The following is a 24,384-nucleotide window of genomic DNA, read 5'->3' as shown; positions in this document are numbered from 1 at the left end:
CCTTTCATGAGGGTGGTCCACATGACCCAGCTCTTGACATTGTTGCATTGGGGATTAAGTTTCCAACACAAGAACTTTAGAGGACACAGCAAGATTATTCTAAGTGATACATACTCAGTTAACCTTCACAAAGTCTGTATGAAATAGGAATTATTATTGTCATCTTATTTTCTTATGAAGATAAGGCACAGAGAGCATAAAAAGTGGTCATTTAGCAGCCAGTGGGAGATGGAACTCCTACAATCTTAGAGAAGATTCTGCAGAGCTTCACTGATTCCCACTAATTCCACTGCTTATGACAGTAACTTACCCAATATTTGTTTAAAATTGGAATGTCCCTTATCTAGCTCAGTAGATATTTCTTACCTTTCAGATTGGGGACCGAGGCACAAAGGGGTGACAAGCAGGCAGTAGCTCTCTGCAACAGTGGTAGTAGTTGGTGCTTCAAAGGGGCACTAGCAGCTCTGCCACTTCAGGCTCCAGAGTCCTATGAGCCCCTGTTATGTTCCCTGCACTCAGGGAGTGATCAGAATCAGATATAAAAAAAATCCTCTGCCCTTAAGAGGCTATCGCATTTCTTTGGATTTGGTAGTTTTACAACTAAACTTTTAATGACCTTGTAATAAAAAGGAAAAAATCTTACAATTAACTTCTTACATGATGTTGCAATTTTTTCTTCCCACTGAGTAAAAGATCTTGTAGTCTGATATTGTTAAATAATTGATTGGCCTCCAACTAGTTCGGGATGCTTTTGGAGGAAAAGCAAATAACTGAAGCTATCATTCTATCCCATGGGAAGTACATGCTTTTCCACCAAAGGATTGCCACTGGTGTAGAGACATCTGTTAGTCACAGAAGAGTGTGTGGATGTGATCCAATGTCAATGAACCCACCACACTATTCGTGGGAATGTGCTATCAGTTATGCATGTGATAGAGGCTTGTGAAAGGAAGCTATTGTGTTTGGGACTTTACTTTAGAGTCCTTGAGAAAGTAAAGAAACTCAGCAAAAGCTAAGGGTGAAGCTCTTTTTATCGACTGCTGGAGCTCCTCTTTCAGCCTTAGAAATCAGTGTTTACTTTATAGACTGTATTTCAGCCTGAGTTAAATTCAATGATCTCAGATGAACTTTGGCCATAACCTTGCTGGTTGATTGTAAGACTGAGTCTGAAGCAGATCACCAATAGCATTTGATTAAGGAAAAGTTGTCCAAAAGCTAGTATTTTTCAGCAAACTATGGTAATGTCTCACTTGAACCCTTATTGAATTGACACCTTTCATTAGCCATTGGAGACCAGTTCTTCTCTGTGTTTGTGTAATGACAGGAGGGAAAGGAGCAGATTGGATTGGATGCTGTCAAAATATAGTCAAACACTGGGCATCTCACAGTGTTCAGGACGTGGGATGAGCAGGCTCAGGGTGTCATACACAGAAAGCTGCACTCACTCAGAAAAGGGTATGCTGCTCACTTTTGTAGTTGTGCCACTGTGAATACCAGTTCTGCTGAGGACGTTGCTTTCTTCCCTTGGACTCAATTGTATTCCATTGGAAACATCACTCTCTGTTAGAAATGTCAAGGCTGATTGGCAGTGGTGCCTGTTTCCACTTCGGTTGTGATGCAAGGAACGTGGGATGCCACTGCTCTGTCTTCGTCACAGCCCCAGCACAGTTTGTAATTTCTTTTTTTTTTTTTTTTTTTGTGGTGCTGGGTATTGAACTTGGCCTGGCATATGCTAAGCAAGTGCCCTACTGTTGAGTGATATCTCTAGCCTTGTAGCTCTTTTTTTTTTGCCTGAGTAGTTATTGAATAATGCTTTTCCCCACCAGACTAAAAGGCTCATGAAAGCAAGACCTGATCCTGTTTTGTTTACTGTAGTACCTATCACATGCAGCTCTGTATCCGATGAAAAGTACATATTCAGCACAATTTATTGAAAGAATGAGTGAAGGAATGAATGACTGAACAATAAAACTGAAACAAAAATGCTGGTTGAGGAAGACATGGCATTATTTAGCCATATCTGGTGTCTCCACAGTTAAAGAATCGTTGACTTTTTGTGGTATATTCATAGCTGATGTCTTCTTTCTGCCTCTAGCCCTCAAAAGCAAAACTTGAATTCTAATATTCAATTTCAATACACAAGGTTCCTTAAGAATTACCTGTCAAATAAATATTATTGTGTCTTCTTTGCTACCATTTTTTTCTGGGCCCAAATGAGTAAGAAACTCACAGATACACTACATGAAATCATGTTAAGGTTCACTGATCTGGCTGTCTGTCTTTCAGCATTCTGTAAGTAGTTTTGGAAGGTTTTCGTGGAGTGATGGGCTTTGATTGCTGTAGTCAGAAGCCCCTAAGCATTTTAGTTCTAATTCTTAACACTAAAATTATTTAAGTTCATGTAACTCATGAATCGATCATGTAAATGATGGTAATTTTTTTTTTTTTTTCCTGTTTTGTCCTTTATGAGACAGGGTCCTCCTGTAGCCTCAGCTGGCCTGAAACTCACAGAGATCCACCTGCCTCTGCCTCCCGAGTGCTGGGACCAAAGGCATGCGCCACCATACTTGGCTTGGTAATCTTTTCTAGGTGGAACGTCTACTTAGTTTTCAAAAAATAGGCTGGATGTAGTGGCTCACGCCTTGAACCAGCACTTGGTAGTGGCTCACGCCTTGAATCCCAGAGAGGCAGAGGCAGAGGCAGAGGCAGAGGCAGAGGCAGGTGGATCTCTGAGATGGAGGACAACCTGGTCTACACAGCAAATTCCAGGCCAGCCAGGACTGTATAGTGGGACCCCTCCCCCCTTTATTTTTTTTAGACAGGGTCTCCCTGTAGTTCCAACTGGTCTGAAACTGGCTATGTAGACCAGGTTGTCCTTGATCATACAGAGATCCACCTGCCTCTGCCTTCCAAGTGCTGGGATTAAAGGCGTGTACCACCATGCTCATCTAGTGAGACCCTTCTGAAACAAACAAGGGATCATAACAATCATATAAAAGAATTGGAGAAAAAATAACATTGAAAAAAGATAATATAACATGCACTTGACTTTGGTTCTAGTTTTTATTATGCACATAAGTTAATGTACTGGAGCAAGTTTCCATTTTCTTTTTTTAAGATTTTATTTTTATTTTATGTGAATGAATGTTTTATCTGCATGTATGCAAGTTCACACATATGTGCAATGCCTATAGAGGCCATTATAGGGCATTAGGTCACCTGGAACTGGAGTTACAGATGGTTGTTAGCCATCATGTAGGTGCTGGGAACTGAACCCAAGTCCTCTGCAAGAGCAGTTAGTACTCTTAACCACTGAGCCATCCCTCAATACCCCAAAGTTATATTTTAGTCAGCATCTACTTAACAGTTTTTGAGAGACTGAGTACTCGCTGTATCCTACCTTCTTATATCACCTGGTAGATTAGAACCGTGGGCTTTACAAGTCTGTATGTTCAGTAGACTGCCTCTCCTCAGGTTGCTAAGGCATGCATAAATTCATTCAGCCATGTTTATCAGTGGTGATTCACCATAGTTGTTATGGATCACTGCATATTCCTTGAAGCAGAAACGTTGGAGATGCATCCTTCTATCTTCAAGTTGCTTTCTTAAAAGCTTTTTAAAGCATCATGGTTAACTCCTGTTTGAACGTTTATTTATTCTTAACTATAAGTCCGCTCTGCCGATTTTTCTTGTGTGCCATCCAATATGATAGCTGCTATCCATATTTAACAACTAGTATTTGAAATGTGACTAGCTGAGTAACTGAGTGTATAATTTTTTTCAACTTAAGCTTAAATAGCACACGGCACAACTTTGTACAGTGATGACCTGGACTCTTAGTTTCCCCTCCTTGATTAGGCCGGGGAGGCAATCAAAGGCTGTGGAAGTAGCCTATATTATTTTGGGAGTCTCTTGGACTGCCTTGACCAACAACTCAAAGGGAGGTTTCTCCCATATGGCACTGTGTTTCTTGTTACTATAGCCTTCAGCTGTACACATGTACTCATGTTCAGATAGTGTATGTGTATTTTTTAGTAGAATTCTGAACTAATATATTTCACTCTGGTTTTTCATTTATCTCTTTCCTCTTTCTCCCCCTGTATAGCATGCTTATTCCCTCCCCAGTTATAGTATCCTCCATTTCCCCCTTGATAATGCCTGTCTCCTATTATGCTCCTCCCCAGATCCTTATTCCCCTTTACCCCCAAGGTTCCTTTCCATTTTCCTGGCTCCTTGGTTATATCAGGATATATACTCACATCTAAGGATTTAGAGCTAGAATCCGCAATGAGGGAAAACATATATCACTTGTTTTTCTGAGTTTGGGTTACCTCACTTAATATAACAGTTCCTAGTTTCATCCATTTACCTTCAGATTTCATTTTTCTTTACCACTGAGTAGAACTCCATTGTGTAAATATACCACATTTTTGTTATCCATTCATCAGTTGAGGGACATTTAGGTTGTTTCCATTTTCTAGCTATTGTGAAAAGAGCAGCAACAAACATGGCTGAGCAAGTATCTCTGTAGTAGGATACTGAGTCCTTTGGGTAGATGCCTAGGAGTACAACCAAGTGCATTCCCCCCAATATTCTATTATATTCACTTTAAGGATTAAGAATTAGGGCTTCTTGGCATTAATTTTCTAAAAATTACCATTTTCTGTTTTTTGAGGCAGGGTCTCACTATGTATTTGTTGTTATTGTTATTGTTTTTATTATTGATTTTTTTTTTTTGAAACAGAGTCTCACTATGTAGCTTTGACTGACCTGGAACTCACTATGTAGACCAGGCTGGTCTTGAGTTCACAGAGACCCACTTGCCTCTGCCTCTGAGTACTGGGATTAAAATGTGTGCCACCACTCCTGGTCTTAAAATTGCATTTATCTTTTGATTGCATATATGTGTGTGCATCCATATACACATGTGCATGTGTGTAGGTCAGAAAACAACTTAGGAGTCAGTTCTCTCCACCATGTGAATTCTAGGTATTGATCTTGAATTGTCAGACTTGGAGGCAAGTGCCTTTTCATACCAAGTAGTCTCACCTTCCCTGGGCATTAACTCTTGAAACTGTTTAAAATATAGCAAAGTGGGTCCTATTTGTAGCAGACACAGACACACAGACACACAGACACACAGACACACACACACACACACACACACACCCTGGACACATGCTGCCTCTTGTATAATACTAAACAGCGTTTTCTCCCAAATCTATTCTGAAAATATTGTTATAGGAAAGATGCTTAGAGGATCCTTGCATGTGGCCAAACTATTGATATTTACTAGTACTTGAGTCACATGTGAAATGCTCACTGTGTACCTGTCATGCCTTTAGTAGTTTGTTAGCCTGTAAACATGAATCTACATTTAATAGAAAGTATCACAAAATTTTGTGTGTCAGGTAAAATAGCTAAAACTTGACCCTAGGTAATCTTACTCCAGAAACTATGCTTCTAACCACTCTATTAGATGGCTTTTTACTATGTTGTGTGTCACTGTGTAATTAGTATTCCCATTAATTTAAAATTTGTGACATTTGCAATAAAGTATTAGAAAATTGAACAAATGGTTTATATGTTTGGAGACACAGTACCAGCTACTGCAAACTCTCTGGGGTCATATCCACTTTCCTTCATAGGAGATGATGAAATAGGATACATTTATTATCTTATCTTACATTTGTTATTTTTTATGCTTGCAGAAGGTCTCATCCATTTGTCTTAATTTTACAACTTAATTTTTTCAGAAATTCCGGAGTACATCTGTTGGGGCTGAAGAGTACACATATGATCAGACAGCAAGGTAGGTTATCAGGAGATGCCTTTCACTGATAACCTTAAAAAATGATTTATTTATTTTTATTTTCTGTGCATGAGTGTTTTGCCTCCACAAGTGTATGTGCACCATATCTGTACCTGGTGCTCCTGGAGGCCAGAAGAGGGCACCAGGTTCCCTGGAATTGGAGTTGTAGACAGTTGTGAGCTGCCATGTAAATGCTGGGAACCAAACCCAGGTCCTCTGCAAGAGCAGCAGTGTTCAACCACTGAACCATCTCTCCAGCCCTAATTGGTTTAAAAGTTATGTAATAGTTTAAAATTTCAATCTCTCTCTCTCTCTCTCTCTCTCTCTCTGATTTCCTTTGCTTCTTTCACTTGCTATCAAGTTCTGTATTAGTATTTCCCATCTGACCTAGTTGCTTCTGAAACATGGAACTACATACCTGAAGCACTCGGTAATCATCTCCAGGCAGTGAGAAGGGCACTGATCCAGCAGTCACCTGGGACAGTCCCTCTGCTGCTGTTACCATTTTATAATGGAGTAAAATTTTCTATTAGATAGTTTTGAGCTTTGAAATGAGGAAAGTGGACTGAGTTCTGTTCTTAGTCTGTGTTATGATGTTTGGGGGGCACAAAGTTGTATTAAAATCATTTATGTTCATATTTACCTATTTTTGGGAGGAGAGTCCTAAGCTTTTCTTCACTAAAATTATTTTTAATAACATTTGATTTATGTATTTGTGTGTGTGGATACATGCATACCACAGCATGTGTAGAGGCCAGAGAGCAACTTGTGGCAGTTGGTTCTTTCCTTCCACCATGTGGGTCTTGGGGATTAAACTCAGGTCTTGGTGCCAAACAACTTTACCTACTGACACATCTTACCTATTCCTTTTTTTCTTTCTTTTTTGAGATAGGGTCTCATGTAACCCAGGCTTGCCTTGAACTTACTATGTAGCTGAGGAAGACCTTGAACAACTTCTGATCCTCCTGCCTTTATTTTCTGAGTGTCCAGATTACTAGTGTGCATTAGCACACCCAGTTTTATATGGTACTGGGGATTGAACCTGTGGTTTTGCGCATGCTAAGCAGGCATAACTGACTCACATCCCCAGCCCTTTCTTCCCATTTTAAATTCAACCTTTGACATAGATAAGGTGCAACCTACTTGTCTAGGTAATTCCTAATAGATCCTGTCCAGGTGGAAAATTTTATGATTCAGCAGTACAATAATATCAAAATGTCTTTTTTGGGCAAAATGACACTGGAATGAATTCCAACTTAACACATATTCTGGAGTTTGCTTAGTTTGTTAGCTTAAGTCTCGGATTAAAAAAGATTAATTTATTTTTATTTTATGTATATGAGTATTTGCTTGCATGTATGTGTGTGGACCATGTGGGTGCCTGGTGTCAGGAAAGGTAAGAAGAGGCCATCAGATGTCAGATCCCCTGGAACTGAAGTTACAAATGGTTGTGAGCTGCCATGTGGATGCTGGGAGCTGAATCTGGGTCTTTTGCAAAAGCATTAAGTGCTCTTACTGCTGAGTCATCTATCCATCCTCAAGCCTTAGATTTGTATTATAGAATAAGATTTTTTTTACCTTCAAAATGTTTTCTTATTAAGTTGAAATATAAATAAAACATTCCAAAAATAGCTGAAATAAAAAGCAGGAGTTCCCCTGACCCTGTAAGTATAAGAGACAAAGTGTGTGAGTTGTCCTAGTTGCTGGCTTTTTGAAGACTATGGGATGAAGGGGGGTGGGTGTAACTGAACCCAGTGGAGAGATGCTGCTAATTGAGAAGCAGTGCTTATTAGTAGTTTGTCACTATTATGTGTTCCGCAGTATAGCCAAACAAGCATTTCTGAAAGAACAATTGAAGTAAGAAACACATGGTTCATACCTCTTATATTCATTCTAAACAATTGATAGAGTCTTCAAAATTAGGAAAAATCAATGCTTTTGCATTGTAAATTAAATTATACGTTAAAAATACTAGAAAAACTATTGATCTGCAATGTTTTCTGCAATAACTGGATAATAAACAGCAGGTATAACTGTTCCAATAAAACTTCACTTACAAAATCAGCTAGTGAGCTGGTTGTGTCGTGAACTATCATTTGCTAGCCTCTGATTAAAGCAGCCCCACCAGGGGTTCTGTAGATTTTTAAAAACAAGAAACACACCAGTTTTGTGGCATATGCCTGCAATGCCAGCTGTTCAGAAATTTGAGGTGGAAAACCACAACCAAGTTCCAGACCAGCCTGCACCACTTAGCAGCACTTGGTCTCAAAATAAATTTAAAAAGGGCTGAGGATGTAACTCAGTGATAGAACACGCCAGAACATGTGAGGTCTTGGGCTCAATCCCCTGTATTGCAAAAAAAAACAAAACAAAAGAAGACTAAAATATTCCCCACTAGGGAACAAGATGCCCAGTAGTGAATGAAGTTTGTTGTTGTTGTTGTTTTTTGTTGGTTTTTATTTTTTTGGATGACAGGGTCTCCCTAGTCCTAGAGTGCCTGAAAGTCACTATGTGGACCAGGCTGCCCCAGTCTTAGAGATCCATCTGCTTCTGCCTTCTGAGGGCTGGGATGAAAGCCAAAGGCTCATCCCACCATGCCTGGTGTGTGAATGGCTTTTGGATATTCACATTTTGAATTCATATTTTTAAGTGAAATATAGTTAGATACAAAGAAAACTGGGTTTCTATATGTATTGAAAAGAAGGATTGATGCTTGGCTTGTTCTTAGGATAAAGGTGGCAAATTCTATCATTTCTTAAGCTTGTGCACTATGAATGTCAGTCAAGGTCTACCCAGGATTCTCTGGCATGAATTTGCCAAGTATATCACAGACTTTCTCCTCATTTAAAATATCTGGTTTATGGGCCACAATTAAAAATATATACATTGTTCTCATACTGACCTTTGGTCTATACTCATCTCTTGCCATATGCTGTATTCTGTCTCCAAAACAGAGCAAATATTGGTTAATATTCATCCGAAATACTATTGATATGAACTTCTCAGGAAGGCAGAAATGTCCAAGGGACTGAATCTGACCACTGTTTGTTTTCTGTTCACAGCGGCACATTTCAATACACCCTGGAAGCTACCAAATCTCTTCGTCAGAAGCAAGGGGAGGGCCCCATGACCTACCTCAACAAAGGACAGTTTTATGCCATAACGCTCAGCGAGACTGGAGACAATAAATGCTTCCGACATCCCATCAGCAAAGTCAGGGTATGGGTCACATTTTTCCTAAGGAAATACTGGGCTATTCCTCCCTCACAACCCTGTTGAATGGCATGGGGAAAAAACCTAAAATAAATAACTTTAGAATAAATATCAGAGAGTTGGACCAAGAAAACTTACTGGTTTGTAGTTTATCATTTTAATCAGTAACCAATAAATCCCGGGGAAAGAACTTAGTGAAACAGTCTTTTTGACTATACCTTTCCCTTGCCTCATTCACTGCTTGTATGCTAGAGAGTTGTTTTCAGTTGATCTTAATTTTTCAACTAAATGACTGTAAATCAGGACATATTTGTGGGTGAAGTAGTATCTATTGTTCAGAGAGCATTTCCCTCTGAGTCCTGGGCCCTTTACAACTTTACAAAGTCTTCCGTAGCCCCCAGCTTACTCAGGATTCAAAAGGTGAGGCATGATCCTACCAAGAGTAACTTGGAGGAATTTCATTCCTGAGTATTGGTCCCATTTGTGGGAAGCCACACAGAGCCTTCACTCTGCTCTGGAAGTCTGGCAGTGCCTGGTATGCTCACCACTGCCAAAGGGGAGGGGACGGGTAATCTGTCTCTACTGGAAAGGAAAATTATAGCAGAGTTTTCAAAAGAGCTAAAGGACTTTCTTGTTATAAAATGGATTTTCCTGATCTGTTATAAAATGTATTCTCCTGCTGTGCCCGTGGTTCCCAGCCCATCTTACTCTGTTCATAGCTGCATCCTACTAAGCATTTCGAACACAAGAAGCAGAACACTATGGTGTGCCTGGATGATAATACCTCCACCACATGTGAGCCAGCCTACTGCAGGTCAAAAGGCACCCAAGATGCTGTGTGCTGTGAGGGGCATTAATATGTTCCAACCTATGACCACACCTTGGAAGACATACTGTATGAGCAAGTCACAGGATAACAGTTCACACTAAGTTGCTTCTTGTGTCAGGGACTGTGCTAGGCACTGTGTATCTAATAACTTATTGAAACAAGCCACAATATTTTTCATAAAAGATACTGTATTATTATAATATTACAGATAAGAAAGCTTGGTTTTCAGAAGGTAGTGATGATAGCTAAAATGTGAGTGAACCTGAGTAAGTCCCGAGCTATTAGCCTCCTGAGCCCAACTTAAAAAAAAAAAAAACTTATTTATTAATTTTTATTTTCTGGGTATGAGTGTATTGCCTGCATGTTTATAAGTGCATACATGTCATTCAATGCCTGTGGAGGTCAGAAGAAGACATGAGATTTCCCCTAGAACTGGAATTATAGACAGTTGTTAGCCACCATGAGGGTACTGAGAATCAAACCCGGATCTTTTGCAAGAGTGGCCAGTGCTCTTAACCACTGAACCATCTCTCTAATCCCAAACCCAACTCTTTAAAGCACTAAAACGTGCTGTGTTGTGCTGGGTTTGCCTAGCATATGTAAGGCCTTGTGTTCCATTCCCAGCACTACCAAGAAAACATCCAAACTACAACTAAAAATGGTACTCTGTTGAGCTTCCTGGAGGGGTGAAAGAAGAAAAATTCCCCCCAGGAGTATCCATCAAGATGTGGGCATCTGGAAAGAAGATCTGGGATACATTTTCTCTTTAAAAATCTTCTAAATTCCAATTAAGACTTTAGTCATATACACATTAATACCACACAATACCATATACCATCACTTGGAAAAACAATGGTTGTACTCTAAGGACATGACAACAGTTTGTAGTACAAGAAACTTTCTGAGAGTTCTGCTATAAGTATTTTAATATGGAAATTTATTTCCTTATGTTCCATTTTGACTAAAAAGAAACCTGAGCCAGCTATAGTGGCTCGTACCTATAATCCCAGCACTTGAGAGACTGAGGCCAGAGGATTGTTGCTTGTTCAAGGTCAGCCTGGGCTGCATAGTGAGATCTAGGCTAGCCTGGGCTCTAGTATGAGGAGAGAGAGCGAGAGAGAGAGAGAGAGAGAGAGAGAGAGAGACCCAGTCTCTTAAGGACTTAAGTCTAACACTTGAAGAGTGGGCACCCCTCAGGATAACCTTTCTTTGGCTCTGGGGTAGCAAACAGGTCAGAGGAAATTGGGATCCACTTGTAGCCTATTAACATTTACTATGAGAACAGTATAAAGTTCCCAACGGAGGCATGTAAAACTTAATTATAAGTTTTAAATTATTTTCTTTATTACTAAAGAAATGCATTTTTATGATTAGAAAATGACATTATTTATGCTAATTTAATCATTTAAAATATTTTATTATTTTTATTTTATGTGTATGAGCATATCGCCTGCATGTATGTAAGTGCACTGTGTCATGTAATGCCCGTGGAAGTCAGAAGAGGGCATTGGAGTCCCTGGAACTGGAGTTATGGATGGTTGTTAGCTGCCATGTGCTGAGAATCAAATCCAGATCTTTTGCAAGAGCAGCCAGTGCTCTTAACTGCTGAACCATCTCTCTAGCCCTGCTAATTTAATTATTTGCTAGAGAAAAGTACAGCAGTCCTTTATCTTAAATGTTATTTTCACTTTGGGCCAGAAATAAGCTTCAGGAAACCACATTGTGAACTTTTACATCTAAGTGGAAAAGTATGGGAAAGTGGGAGAGGGAAGAATGAGGAGATGGCGGAGCCTTAGTTTCTACCCAGACAGTGATTGGTTCCCTTTGCTGCCACTTATCCAGGCTTTGAAAATCTATTGGCTTTAAATTTGAATAATATTGACACATAAACTAATTTTTCTGACAGGTATTTACTTTTTTATATAGATAATGTTCAGACAGCCATTAGGAAGGAGCTAGGGTTTGAACTGATAGCCACTAACATGTACTTGTCAGGCTCCAAACAGCAGACATTGTTCCTGTCCTTGTTCAGAGTCAGTGGAAGATACCACCATCAGCTGAGTAACACTGAATAATTAAGTAAATGACTATAATTTGTAAATGGCTCCAAAGGAGGCATTCTTAGGGGATGAGCACCTCTGGCAAGTGCTCTAGTTTCATTTCTGTTGCTGTGATAAAATGTCCTGACTAAAAGCGACTTAGGGAAGAAAGGGTTTATTTGGCTTCCAGTTCTAGGTTACAGTCCATTATGGGGAAGTGAAAACAGGAATTCAACAGCCAGTCACATCACATCCACAGTAAGAGCGGAGAGAAATAAACACATACAGGTTTACTAGCTTGTTCTCAACTAGCTCGTCTTCCTCTCTTAAGGAACCGCTGCCTAGGGGATGGTGCCACCCACAACAGGCTGGGTCTTTCTACATCAATCAAGGCAGCCCCTCATAGACATGCCTACAGGCCAGTCTGGTATAGATAATTCCTCTTAAGTCTCTCTTCAGTTGATCTTAGGCTGTATCAAGTTGACAGGGAAAACTAGCAGCACGTAAGTCTTCTGGAATAGTCAGAAAGTTATCTAACAGGTGGTTAGAGTGTAGAATGAGGGGAAGAGTATTCCTGGTACTGTAAAGAGCTTGTTTGTGTTTGGTACTATCTGCATTTCCTAAATGACAGTATTTAGTTTAATGTGACTGTTTGTAATTTAGAACTGAGATGGATTTTGGATTCAGTCTATAAGATAGAATTGATTTCTCAAACTCATTTTAAACCCTTTTCTTTTTAGATTTTATTTATTTATTTATTATTTATTTATTTATTTGTATGTGTGTATTGCCTGCATGTAGGTAAGTGCACCCATGTCGTGCAACGCCTATGGAGGACAGAAGAGGCTGTTGGATCCCCTGGGACTGGAGTTGTTAGCTGCCATGTGGGTGCTGGGATTCAAACCCGGGTCTTCTGTAAGAACAACCAGTGTTCTTAACTGCTGAGCCATCTCTTCAGCCCCTCAAACTCATTTTAAAGATCAGCCATATTCTATTGAAATGTATTGTTCCTCTTGTAATATTTGGTTATGAATTATCTGAAGTTTAAGCCCCTGTTCATCAATATGAATTCATCTTAGCATTTCCTGGGTAATTCTCTTATTACAGTCTCAAGGTACCTGAGGTGCTTAACTAGGTGAGAGATAGATGCCTGCTTCCGTACAAATGGCATCAATTCTGCTTAAGACAGAAACTTTCTAAAGTGCATTTATTTCTAGTACAATTAAAATACTTTTTGGTGTTCTGGCTGACTTTGCAAAATAATAAATTTGTTAGTAATTAGTTCATCTGGTTGTTTAAGACATCATAATAAGAGTCACAGAGATTTTTTTTTCCTGTGCAGCTTTCAGTCATTTAAAATAATTGTTTTATTACATTTGTGTGCGTGTTTCTCTCTCTCTCTCTCTCTCTCTCTCTCTCTCTCTCTGTGTGTGTGTGTGTGTGTGTGTGTGTGTGTGTATGTGTATGTTTGAGAGTGCATGAGTATCACAGCACACCTGTAAAGGTCAGATGACAGCTGGTTCTCTCTTTTGATCCTGTGGGTCTCAGGGATTGAGATCAGATGGACAGCCCTGGCAGGAAGCCCCTTTACCCACTGAGGCACCTCGTCAGCCCATATATGGACTTTAATCAAGAAAAAGCTGCATTCCAGAAACATAGGAATGATATGATTGCAAGAACTGGAGACCGAGGCAGCAGAATTCTGAGTGGAGAGTAACCGCCACCCTTCTCCCCTCTGCAGAGTGTGGTGATGGTGGTCTTCAGTGAAGACAAAAACCGAGAAGAACAGCTAAAATACTGGAAATACTGGCACTCCCGGCAGCACACAGCGAAGCAGAGGGTTCTCGACATTGGTAAGTTGAATGGCCCCTAGGCCTTTGATAAACTGTCATGCTGTCCCAATGCCAAGCATAGTGCAGGAATCACAGCAAAAGACTGGGCAGCTTTTTGCTGTACCAGACACTGGTCTGTGCACTTTTCCTGGGATAGAACGTTTAGCCCAAATCAGGCTGAGCTGAGAATAAAACATTTTCCCTTCCTTCAGAATCAGCTGCATCTCATAGAATATCAGTCATATGTTAGATTTGCAATGACCACTTCAGTTTCTAAAACACATTTCCATGCCCTTCTGTTGAGCCAAACAGCAGTGAGCAGGTCAAATGAACTCCTGTCCCATTAACATGAATAAACTCAGACCTATGAGACTTAAAATCCTTGGCAAAGGTCAGGTGACTCTATAGCAACTCTAGTGTCCAGTTCTGTCCATGTTCTTTTCACTCCCACATACAAGTAGGTGGTCAGGAAAATGTCTGAGAGACCTTGCCTGTCAGTCAAAAAGGAATGAGTCTTCCAAGTCCATTGACTCCTGGTCTCTAGAGACCAGGAGGCTCATGGGTAGTGCCGTTAGCAGGGTCCAGACAGAAAGGCAAGGCCCATGCCAAGCAGTCAAGCAGTGCATTGCCACAGCTGGAAAGGATGGAATACAGCGAGGCAATCCAACTAATGCCTGTGGGACTGGAGAATCAAAGGGAGAGGAGGTGGGCGTTAGGGGAGCCACCCAGCAGGAGCTGAGACCACAGAGGAAGCCGTTTTCCACTGGGAGGTAGAACCCCAGAGGGATCACTGCCAGGGATATGCTGAGTGCCAAGAGGGAGGAAGAGGAATGCCATGGCTTTCCTGTCTCCCAGCTCCTTCCAGGGTTCTCCCTGGCTGGATTGAACTCAAGGCCAGGCAACACCCAGACACAGAGCAAGGTAGGAGAAATTGGAGAGTGAATCTCAAGATTTTTAGAAAATTCTTTAAAATATGGTCAATAATACATGTGTTTACCAATATACTATTTCCAGACAAGATATCTTTCCCCATATTTACTGTTACTCTGTTTTCAGATCAATGGATTATAGTCTCCTTAAGTGCAGGCAGAGGGAAGAGTTCCCCTAGTATCAGAAGGTGTTATTGAGTCAATAAAGGGATGTTCACTTTCTTTTTTATTATTATTATTTTTATTTTATGTGTATGAGTATATTGCCTGCATGTACGTGAATCCACCCATGTTGTGCAATGCCCCGGAAGTCAGAAGAGGGCTTCAGATTCCCCTGGAACTGTAGTTGAGGATGGTTCGTAGCCACCATGTGAGTGCTGGGAATCCAACCTGGGTCCTCTGCAAGAGCAGTCAGTGTTCTTAACTGCTGAGCCATCTCTCCAGCCCCTCACTTTCATTTCTTACACAGTTGCAACAAGGGGTTTTACAGACTTTCTATTGTAAGGATCCCTAGACCAACTAATTTTGATTTGTCCTGCAAAATGGTTAAGCCACTCCCAACCCCCCCCCACACACAAATCAAAGTTAATCTAATAAACAAGGATACTGAGACAGTCAGAAGCTTCTACCTTTGGTGATTTGTTCTCAGTGATTAGGGCAAGTGCTGGAGTGAGAGCCCTCTCCCTAACCTGGATCAGTTCTCTGAACCCCCAAGACCAGGACAAGCAGTTGGGCGAACTTGCCTTAACCCGTTTTGTAAGCAGTCTACATAAAGCAGAGGAGCAATTTTATTTTATTTGAAAAGTTAGTCTTATAATTATTACCCAAGAAAATGAGAGGAGCAATTAAATAGAAATATGGGCTAAGCTCAAATAAGGCAAATAATAAAAGCCTTTTACTGGCAAGCTGGTTAGTTCGACTTTGGTATTGTTAACGTGTTTAGTTTTTTGAGACGAGTAATGTCTCAGGCTCTCTAGTCCTTCAAACAAATCTCTCTCTTCCTTTATCATCTCTTGTCTGCCTTCAGATTCTGCTCCTTTAGAGAACCCCACATACATGCCTGAGTGCACAGGCATGCGCACTGCACACATGTATGAGCACCTGCACATGATGCGTGCTCATGTGCTTTACTTTGAGAGGATGATTTTTAGCAAGTGTCTTCCCAGGAAGCTGGGCTACTTGCTCTCAGTCTGAGACCATGACATAAAATCAGCCCCCCCAGCTTAAACAAGAGCATCTTTTTCTAAGCAAAATCTTTGTTTCTAACAGTAACTTGAAAATTGTTCAAAGAAAAAAAATATGCAACTGGAAGTTAAAGCCAGGCTCAAAAATCATTGTTCCCAAATCTCCACTGGTCATTAAGTTCAGCTGAGCCCTCCAGGCAATGACCTTGAAGCCAGAATTAGATACTGAGATGACACCTTCGGCTAAAGTGCTTTAGAAAAAAATTACATTAAAAAAATTCCTTGTGTTTGTATATGTGTGGGCATGCATGTGCCATGGTCTGCATGTGGAGGGAAGAGGGCAGTCTATGGGACTCAGTTCTTTCCCTCCACCATGTGGGTTCCTGGGATTGAACCCAAGTCATGAGGCTTGGTGGCATGCCCTCTTACCAACTCAGCCGAAAGTTCATTTTTTTGAGATAGGTTCTCATTATGAAGTACTGACTGGCCTGGAACTCACTATATAGTCTAGGCTGGCCTTGAGCTCACAGAGATCTGCTTCCCTCTGCCTCTTGAGTATTGGGATTAAAGACTTATGTTACCATGCCTGGCCTAACTAAAGTTCTTAATTGGCAGTCTTCAGAGTCTCCACTCCAATGTCCACCAGTGGCACAGACCTTCTACTTCCCACCAGGTCTTTCCTTTACCCGGCATGCCCCCTGCACTCAAGCTCAGAGACATGTGTTGCCTTTTTTTTTCTTTTTAACTTCCCACCAGGTCTTTCCTTTACCCGGCATGCCCCCTGCACTCAAGCTCATGTGTTGCCTTTTTTTTTCTTTTTTAAAAATTTTATGTGTATGAGTGTATTGCCTGCATGTATGTTATTGCATCCATGTGGTACAATGCCTACGGAAGTCAGAAGAGGGCACTGAATTCCCCTGGAATTGAAGTTATGGAAGGTTGTTAGCTGCCATGTAGGTGCTGGGAATCGAACCGGGATCCTCTGTAAGAGCAGCCAGTGTTCCTAACCGCTGAGCCATCTCTCTAGCCCCGCTGTTGTATTCTTTTACGGTGGCGGGAAAATGTTCTTGCCTCTCCTCACATGCGCTTATCGTCCTTGGACTATGTTATCAGTGGTTCCTATGAGGCCACCTCTCATCTCCCATGTCCAGTCCCTTGTGCTGGCCAGGTGCTGGGTGTTTTAGCTAGGAAGAACCCCAAGAATTCTGTTGTGGTTCCATGAGAAAAAAATAGGTCCCAAGGCCTGGGCAAAGGCAAGGACAAGGCTGAGTGCTTGAGGTTGTGCTCTCTCTCCAGGTTCCTGTGGCTCAAGTTGTTTCCCATGAGGCTCTCTGCATCAGTTCCCCTGCCCTGCCTGGATTTCTTTTTGGATGAATACTTTTGCAGCTTGGTCCCTCCTTTCTTTAAATCACACAAGACCCCCATCTCTGTGTTGTTGTGTCCCTGTCATTGTTCACTGTCTCTGTTAATCTTGTTTTACTTCAGACCACTTGTCACCTCCTGACATGTTATTTATCCATGTACCTTTGTATTTCTAATGATTCCTCTTTCTAGAAGGTAAAACTCCATGGCAGTGAGACTTGTCTGTTTTGTGCCTTACTCTGCTCTGTGCTTAGCACAGGACACAAGTCCTACTGAGTGTTTGATAAACATTGAATGAATGAATGAGCAAATGTGTGTATGAAACTCATTATACTAGCAGAGGGTAGGCTGGATGGAATGAACTGTACCTTAATTATAGTTACCCTGTGTTCACCACTTCCTGTGTACTAAGCTTTCTCTAACCATCATGTATTAACATTATTTTTTAAAGTCTTCCTCAAAAACAACTACTGTGTTACCTAAAAGCCAAGATGGTAAGGGGTAGGAACTCTTCCCAAGGTCTGCACTTGGTAAGTGTGGGAGATGGAGATCTAAGCATGCCAGAGGCGGCTCCATCCTCTGCTGCTTATCTGTGGTATCTCCATGCCTGGCCAGCTCTTCCAGGTCTGATCATGGGTCTTATACATTAGTTCATAAAATATTTAGGGATGGGGAAGGTAGCATTAGCAGTTAGCTCTGACTCGATATAAATAAAACAAACACACAAGAAAAATTCTCCAAGTCTTACAATTCCTTGTAACCTCCTTGAATAACAGCAGTTATTTCAGGCCATAAATAAGCTCACATTCTGCAACTCACGAAACATTTCTATCAGTTATACTCCTATATGGAAAACACCAATTAGACTACATTTGTTGTTTGATTTTCTCTGAGTACAAAAGCCCCATCGTATTGAGGCATTAAGTCAGGTGAGCTCATATTTTTTTCACACCAGTGTGAGGAAATGCCTGCATACCTTCATTCTGCAAATGTTTACTGAGCACCTTCCATGTAGCGGACATTTTCAGTACTGGTGGCTAAAACGTAATCAAGGCAGGGCCTCACTCTTATGCTGCCAGTACCTAGAGGCAAGAACATGGACAAATGAAACATCAAGTGGCAGGTTCTAGCACACAGGAGTGCTTCCAGAAAAGATGCTTCTGGAAGGGTATCAAGGGCATATGAGTGAAAAAAGTACTGAAGGGGGCTGTAAGCCATGAAATAGTTCATGCCTAGATACAGTGATCAAGATTTAAAAACAAGATTGGAAAACTATCTTAGAAATTTGAAAAGGTTGTTAAGTAAAAGCTCTTAAGAAAGATGTTGAAAGTAAATACGCTCAGAGTGTCTTGCCTTTCCGCTGCTTTAACACTGTCATGGCTCTACAAAGTCCTATTCTGTAGTTTTGTTGGGAAGAGATGCTGCTTGTGGTGTGTGTGTGTGTGTGAGTGAGTGTTTAGTCCCTTTATATTGAGATCTTACTTATCTTGTTTTAAACAAAGTAGATTTTGGAGAGTCAGGAATAATATAAACTCTCCCTATATATTGCCATATATCTGAGTGGTCCTGCTAGATCTATGTATCACCCCTCTCAGGATTTCTGCAAGGGCAGGTGGTGGAGAACGTGCAGAAATCCTAGACCAACAGAACACGTGTTTAGTCCCTTTATATTGAGATCTTACTTATCTTGTTTTAAACAAAGTAGATTTTGGAGAGTCAGGAATAATATAAACTCTCCCTATATATTGCCATATATCTGAGTGGTCCTGCTAGATCTATGTATCACCCCTCTCAGGATTTCTGCAAGGGCAGGTGGTGGAGAACGTGCAGAAATCCTAGACCAACAGAACACTGCCTGACATATTTCTCTTAAGAGTTGCTGTACTTGATTTCAGGGGCTCTGGATAAGCAATGTGGGTATCTGTCAGGATTGTAATGGGTGATACACATTTTTTTTTTTTTTTGGTCTTTTTGAAGCAAGGTCTCCCTGTAGCCCCAGCTGTCCTGGAACTCAGTATGTAAACCAGACTGGCCTTGAACTCACAGAGATCCACCTGCCTCTGCCTCCCAAGTGATACACATATTTTTGAGAGTGAATTCTGGGTCAGTTTGTGGGGAGTGGACACAATGGGAGAAAGATTGCCAATTGCAAGGAGGGCACAGTGACATGCAAGGAAAAGGACTCTAGAGGCAAGATTTGCAAAACAGGAAACACTGAGCCAGCCCTTGAAAACTGATTGGTGGTCTTTGGTGGTTGGGATAAAGGAAAAAAAGAGCCGTGAAAGGATAACAGCTCTGCCATCTGGGTAGTGACTGCCCCGAGGGAGAGAACAGGAGGAGCAATGTGGCCTCATCTTAGGGGAATGGGGATGGGCCACGTACTGAGTTCAGTCCAGGGCATGCTCGTTTGGAAGAACTGTTCACATGAGCAGGTTGACAGCTGCCCAAGACTCATTTGCACTGTAAAGTTACCTAGTTTTGTAGTGTGAACCACGGAAAAATATTGGAAATGAATCACAAGTGAAAAAATGAAATGAACTAGATAGCAAATCTATTCAAACAGTGAATAATTGCAGTTCTGAGTGTGGATGTTTTTCTGTTTGTTACCTTTCAAATAGGAGAGGCTGAGAAGAGGTTCCACAACTAATATTAGCAACATAAAAATAAAGCCACAGTTAATTTATAACTTATGGCACATTCACATAGGATTTCTCTCCTGGGCAGAAGTAAAACTTTCTTCACTGCTTGTAGCTCAGATATTCCAAAATAATGTACATCACAATTTTTACATCTTCTGAGTTGGGGTGCAGGTTTTAATGTCTAAGGAAATAATGGTATTACCAGTGCCAATGGACATTTTTTAGTTGATTGTGAAGCTAGCTTTATGTTCTTTATTCAATCTCTGACTTTAATTTTGGTTCACAGTGATCTTGCCTGTATCAGGGTTTATTAGGTATAGTGTTAATAATAATCCTGTAATCATGCATGGTAATTTGCTGGTAATTATATTTTCTGTTGTTTGCATACCGTTATAGGATTTGTGTTTGTGTGTGTTCCCCAGTACAAATTTATTTCTTAAGCTATTTAAATTGTGTCTATTGATAATAGTTTTCTATGAACAAAAGTTTCTATGAAAACTCAGTTCCAATGACATAAAAACATTTCTGTAACTTGAATTCTGTATGATTTCTCCTTGAGAGCCAAAGGAGGTCTTTCACAAGGCTGTCAAGCCCAGAGCCCATTTGGCCATTGTGAATCACTCAGGTTAGACCTTCTTTGCACAGCCTAGACCTCTCTGTAGCCCAAACTCATGCAAATAGGAATTGTTTTCAAGTGAGTGGTTTTTCCTCCTAGTTTTCTGGAGGAGCCTGTCTTTGCAGTGCTATATTAATAAGTCTCTTGAAGTTTGTATAGCAAGCCCTGGGTTGGGCTACTGTAAGAACTATGTAGAAAAGTAGGGAGGAGGAAGACTCTGGAAGTGATTGTGGGAAGAAACAATTCCAGTCTAACTGAGGTTGTGTCAAGGTGTTTGGGGAAGATGAACTCTGTTGCCCAGCAACGGAACACTATCATTCAACTTAATTCTCTGAGAGTTGTCCTAGGCTCAGAAGGATAAAAATCTGCTGTGTTCCAGTCTGGAAAATATGGGACTTTTCTTCTTTAGCAAAAACTCAAGTATGAGGAAGTTCATTTTCTGATGTTTTCTAGGCTGCTTCCATACTTCTAAAAAGATGAAAATTAAATTTCATAATAAAACAAAGGAAACCAAACCCTGAGAGCCCTAACTTTGAAAACAACCTCCAGGGTTCCTGAGAGAGGAGGCTGGAGGAGCCAAGCCAGAGATCCCGGTTTTCTCTGCAGGACCAGATGTGAGGGGGCGTGTGGGGTTTGGGCCAGGAACCTTCCAGATCCTTCTCATTATTTCACCAGCATTGGTTATTACCACATTCACGTGCAGTGGAAAGACAAGCTCTGTTTTAGGGCGAGGTGCTGTAGCTGCGGTTGCTGAAATTCCTTTTCATCTTCGACTTTGGTTGGGAAACATTTATGCTATAAAAGCATTCTAGAGTATGAAGGTTAGGTAGTTTAAAAAAATTGTAAAATGCAAGTAATCTTTAAAGTTTAATATTTGTTCAGACAGAAAATAATTTTGGGTGATAATTGACCCATTGTAAGTTTATGTTCATTGCATTTGTGTCTCAATATGAGTCCTAACAACTCATTCTGTTGGGGTTAGCACCCCAGAGGAGACTCACTTTCCTCTTGATATGGGTGTCTAGGCCGGTTCTGGGGCTCCCTTGCTTCCTAAGGAAGGGTCAAGGTGAGGACCAGAGTTTATAAAGCAGCCAGAGGCTAGAAATTGCTCTCAAGCTCCAGCCCTGGATCTCTCTCAAGCGATTGCTGGGTTAGTCTTTCCAATATTTGATCCCAGGTCCTAATCTATTCATGTCTTTTGTGTCAACTCAGGATGAATTCTATTATGAAACATGCTTAGTGCCATATCTGTGGTAGTATTTTCACCCTTTCCTGTCTTTCCCACTTATTCCTACTTCATGTTCTCCAGGGGTCTTTTTGCTTCAAGTGACCCACCCTCCTTCTTCAACTCACCCCTGAAGACCTAGTTTCCCTGCCCTTACTTGGAGGGGATCTTCCTCAGTAGAGTCAGCTGCTCTCTCATGGGCTTGGGTTTGTATCAGGCATTAGCATGTTGCTGTGTTCACTTGACTCTCCAGTTTCATTCTGTTTGTCCACAGGATGCCCAACTATTTGGATGGACAAATGATTTTATTTTTTTTCAATTTTTGCATGCCCAGCACCTGATTGGTACAGAATCTTGTATACCGTTACAGAATCTTGTATACTGTAGGTGCTCAACTAATGCTGAGTAGTCAAACAAATGCTATGGACTGTCTTAGTAACTAGGTGACAGTTTTAGCAAGCAGCCATGATCCTGTTGTCAACAAGGAAATATGGCTGGGGTTTGGCTCATCTTTTTAATGGGAATTAATTTTGGTGCCACATTTCTGGAGCTAAGAGGCAAGATGTGGTTTCTGTACTTTGTGTGTGTGTGTGTGTGTGTGTGTGTGTGTGTGTGTGTACAAGTGGAGGCCAAAGATCAACCTCAGCTATCATTCCTCAGGTTCTGTCCACCTTTTTTTTTTTGAGACAGGGTCTTTCATTGAGCTGGAACTCAGAGTTGGCTGGCTGGCTAGTGAGCCCCGGATATCTGCCTGTGTCTTTCTCCCTAGTGCTGAGTTTATACACACGCAATCAAACTTGGCTTCTTGAGGCAGTGAACTTCATGAATGCAAAACAAGTGTTTTACTGCCTGAGTTATCCCCCAGGCTGATATTTATATTAGATGACATTTTATCACAGATTAGATTTTTTGATAAAGCTTAGGCAACTAAGATTTGATTACTAAGTATAGAAATATTGTTCATACACTAATAAACCAGGGACAATTTTTCTCTTTTTTAAATTTTTAAATTTTTATTATTTTTTGTGTTGTAAGTGCACCCATGTTGTGCAATGCCTGTGGAGGTCAGAAGAGGGCATCGGATCCTGTGGAACTGGAGTTACAGATGGTTGTTAGCTGCCATGTGGGTCCTGGGAATTGAACCCAGGTCCTCTGTAAGAGCAGTCAGTGTTCTTAACTGCTGAGCCATTTCTCTAGCCCTGACAATTTCTCATTTTAAACATAAGTAGAAATTATTAGTTTTAATGGATCAAACAAATGGGAACTTGTTTAAAAGCAAACAAACAAAAAAGAAGCTAGATTTTGAAATTAAAACTTGTAGTTTTTGTAGTTCTTCACTGTTTTTCTTACTGCTTTTATCAAGTCTTGTTTGTCAGGCTCCAGAACATTATTGTTTAATAAAAATTTTCTGATAAAGAGTTTTTTTTTTTTTTTTCCCCCAGGGAATATTCAAGCCTTAGTGGCTAACCAGAAGGAGTGTTCCAGAGAGGACTGGAGTGTAGTAGATGCCTGAAGACATGCCCCCTCCCCTATCCTTTTAATGAGAGGGTGGAGCAGCTCCATAAAGAGAGATGATGATGAGATTTTAGATGATGAGATTTCAACACGCACACACACACACACACACACACACACACACACACACACCTCTCACCTAATAGATCCATGTGCTTAGGGCTGTGAAATGCTGTATTCTATTCCCCTTCCTTTAACATTTACTGTGCACTTAATGGTTTACCCTCAGACTGATGGGACCTTTTCCATGTCCATAGCTATTGTACCCTACTTTCATTGTGTAATTTATGCTTGCATTTGATTTCATAGTTTTTGTTTTCTGTTTGGAACTGGATAATGTTACTGTATTTGGAGATCCATTTAATGAAACCTGAGATAACCCAATGGTCTCACTTTTTTAAAATAGTTTTGTGAGACTCATTTATTTCCTGAAGGAAAGTGTAGAGTTAGTCGTTTTAGCCACCTTCCAGCATACTCCAAGCTCCTCAGTCCCTATACCTTTCAAGATACAAATTTATGTCTTTGGGATGCCCCAGGTAGAACATGAAACACATTTAATGTTTTTCTTCTTTGTTTACAAAACCTGAAGCCAACCGAGAGAAAGTTTTTATGGAATTAAACTAAGCTCTTTGAGGTGATAGAAGTCAAAGCAATCTGAAGAAAATGCTTTGAGCCCACTCCAAGAATGTGGAGCCACCAGCTGGATATTGAAATGGGTGAGGGTTTGATAAGAGTGTCCTCCGAGTTCAGTACCCTGTGAGGTAGTGCTGTGGTGTCTCTGCTCTGTCCTTCCCCTGATCTGTTAATTCTGCAAAATAATGAGTTTCATCATGATTGATCATGGTGCATATAACACACACTGATCACAATCACTGCCCATATGGATAGAGAAACTAGCTTAGTCAAGTTGTGTAGCTTTCAGAGGTCAGAGTGCTCAGGTGACTCATACCCACTATGCCCAGAGCTGGGGTCAGCACTACAGAGGTCAGTCAGTACAGCAGCTTTCTTCCTCGGAAGGACAATTTATCTTTGCCAAAAATATATTTGAAAGAACAGCATTTCAATCTTGAACTAGTATCAGAATCTTCTAATAAAGTAAGCAGGAACAGTAGCATAGTTTAAATAGCAATTAATGTAAAAATCTGTGTAGTCATTAGTCTGTGAACTAATTTAGTGTATGTCTGGCAGC

General features: G+C 40.7%; 1 protein-coding gene across 1 annotated transcript in view; it reads left to right on the top strand.

The window, feature by feature from the left end:
• Grhl2 (grainyhead like transcription factor 2) overlaps nt 1-24,384 on the top strand; it is a 158,459-nt gene that overhangs the window by 66,639 nt on the left and 67,436 nt on the right. Inside the window, exons 5-7 of the mRNA XM_008855099.2 lie at nt 5,757-5,812; nt 8,875-9,031; nt 13,635-13,746. Coding sequence (XP_008853321.1) covers nt 5,757-5,812; nt 8,875-9,031; nt 13,635-13,746 — 325 coding nt within the window. The remainder of the gene's footprint in view (nt 1-5,756; nt 5,813-8,874; nt 9,032-13,634; nt 13,747-24,384) is intronic.

The sequence above is a fragment of the Nannospalax galili genome, unplaced genomic scaffold (assembly GCF_000622305.1).
Source record: "Nannospalax galili isolate Female #2095 unplaced genomic scaffold, S.galili_v1.0 scaffold687, whole genome shotgun sequence".
Lineage (NCBI taxonomy): Eukaryota > Metazoa > Chordata > Mammalia > Rodentia > Spalacidae > Nannospalax > Nannospalax galili.
Note: the sequence above shows the minus strand (reverse complement) of the source record. Positions and strands in the feature narration are given on the sequence as shown.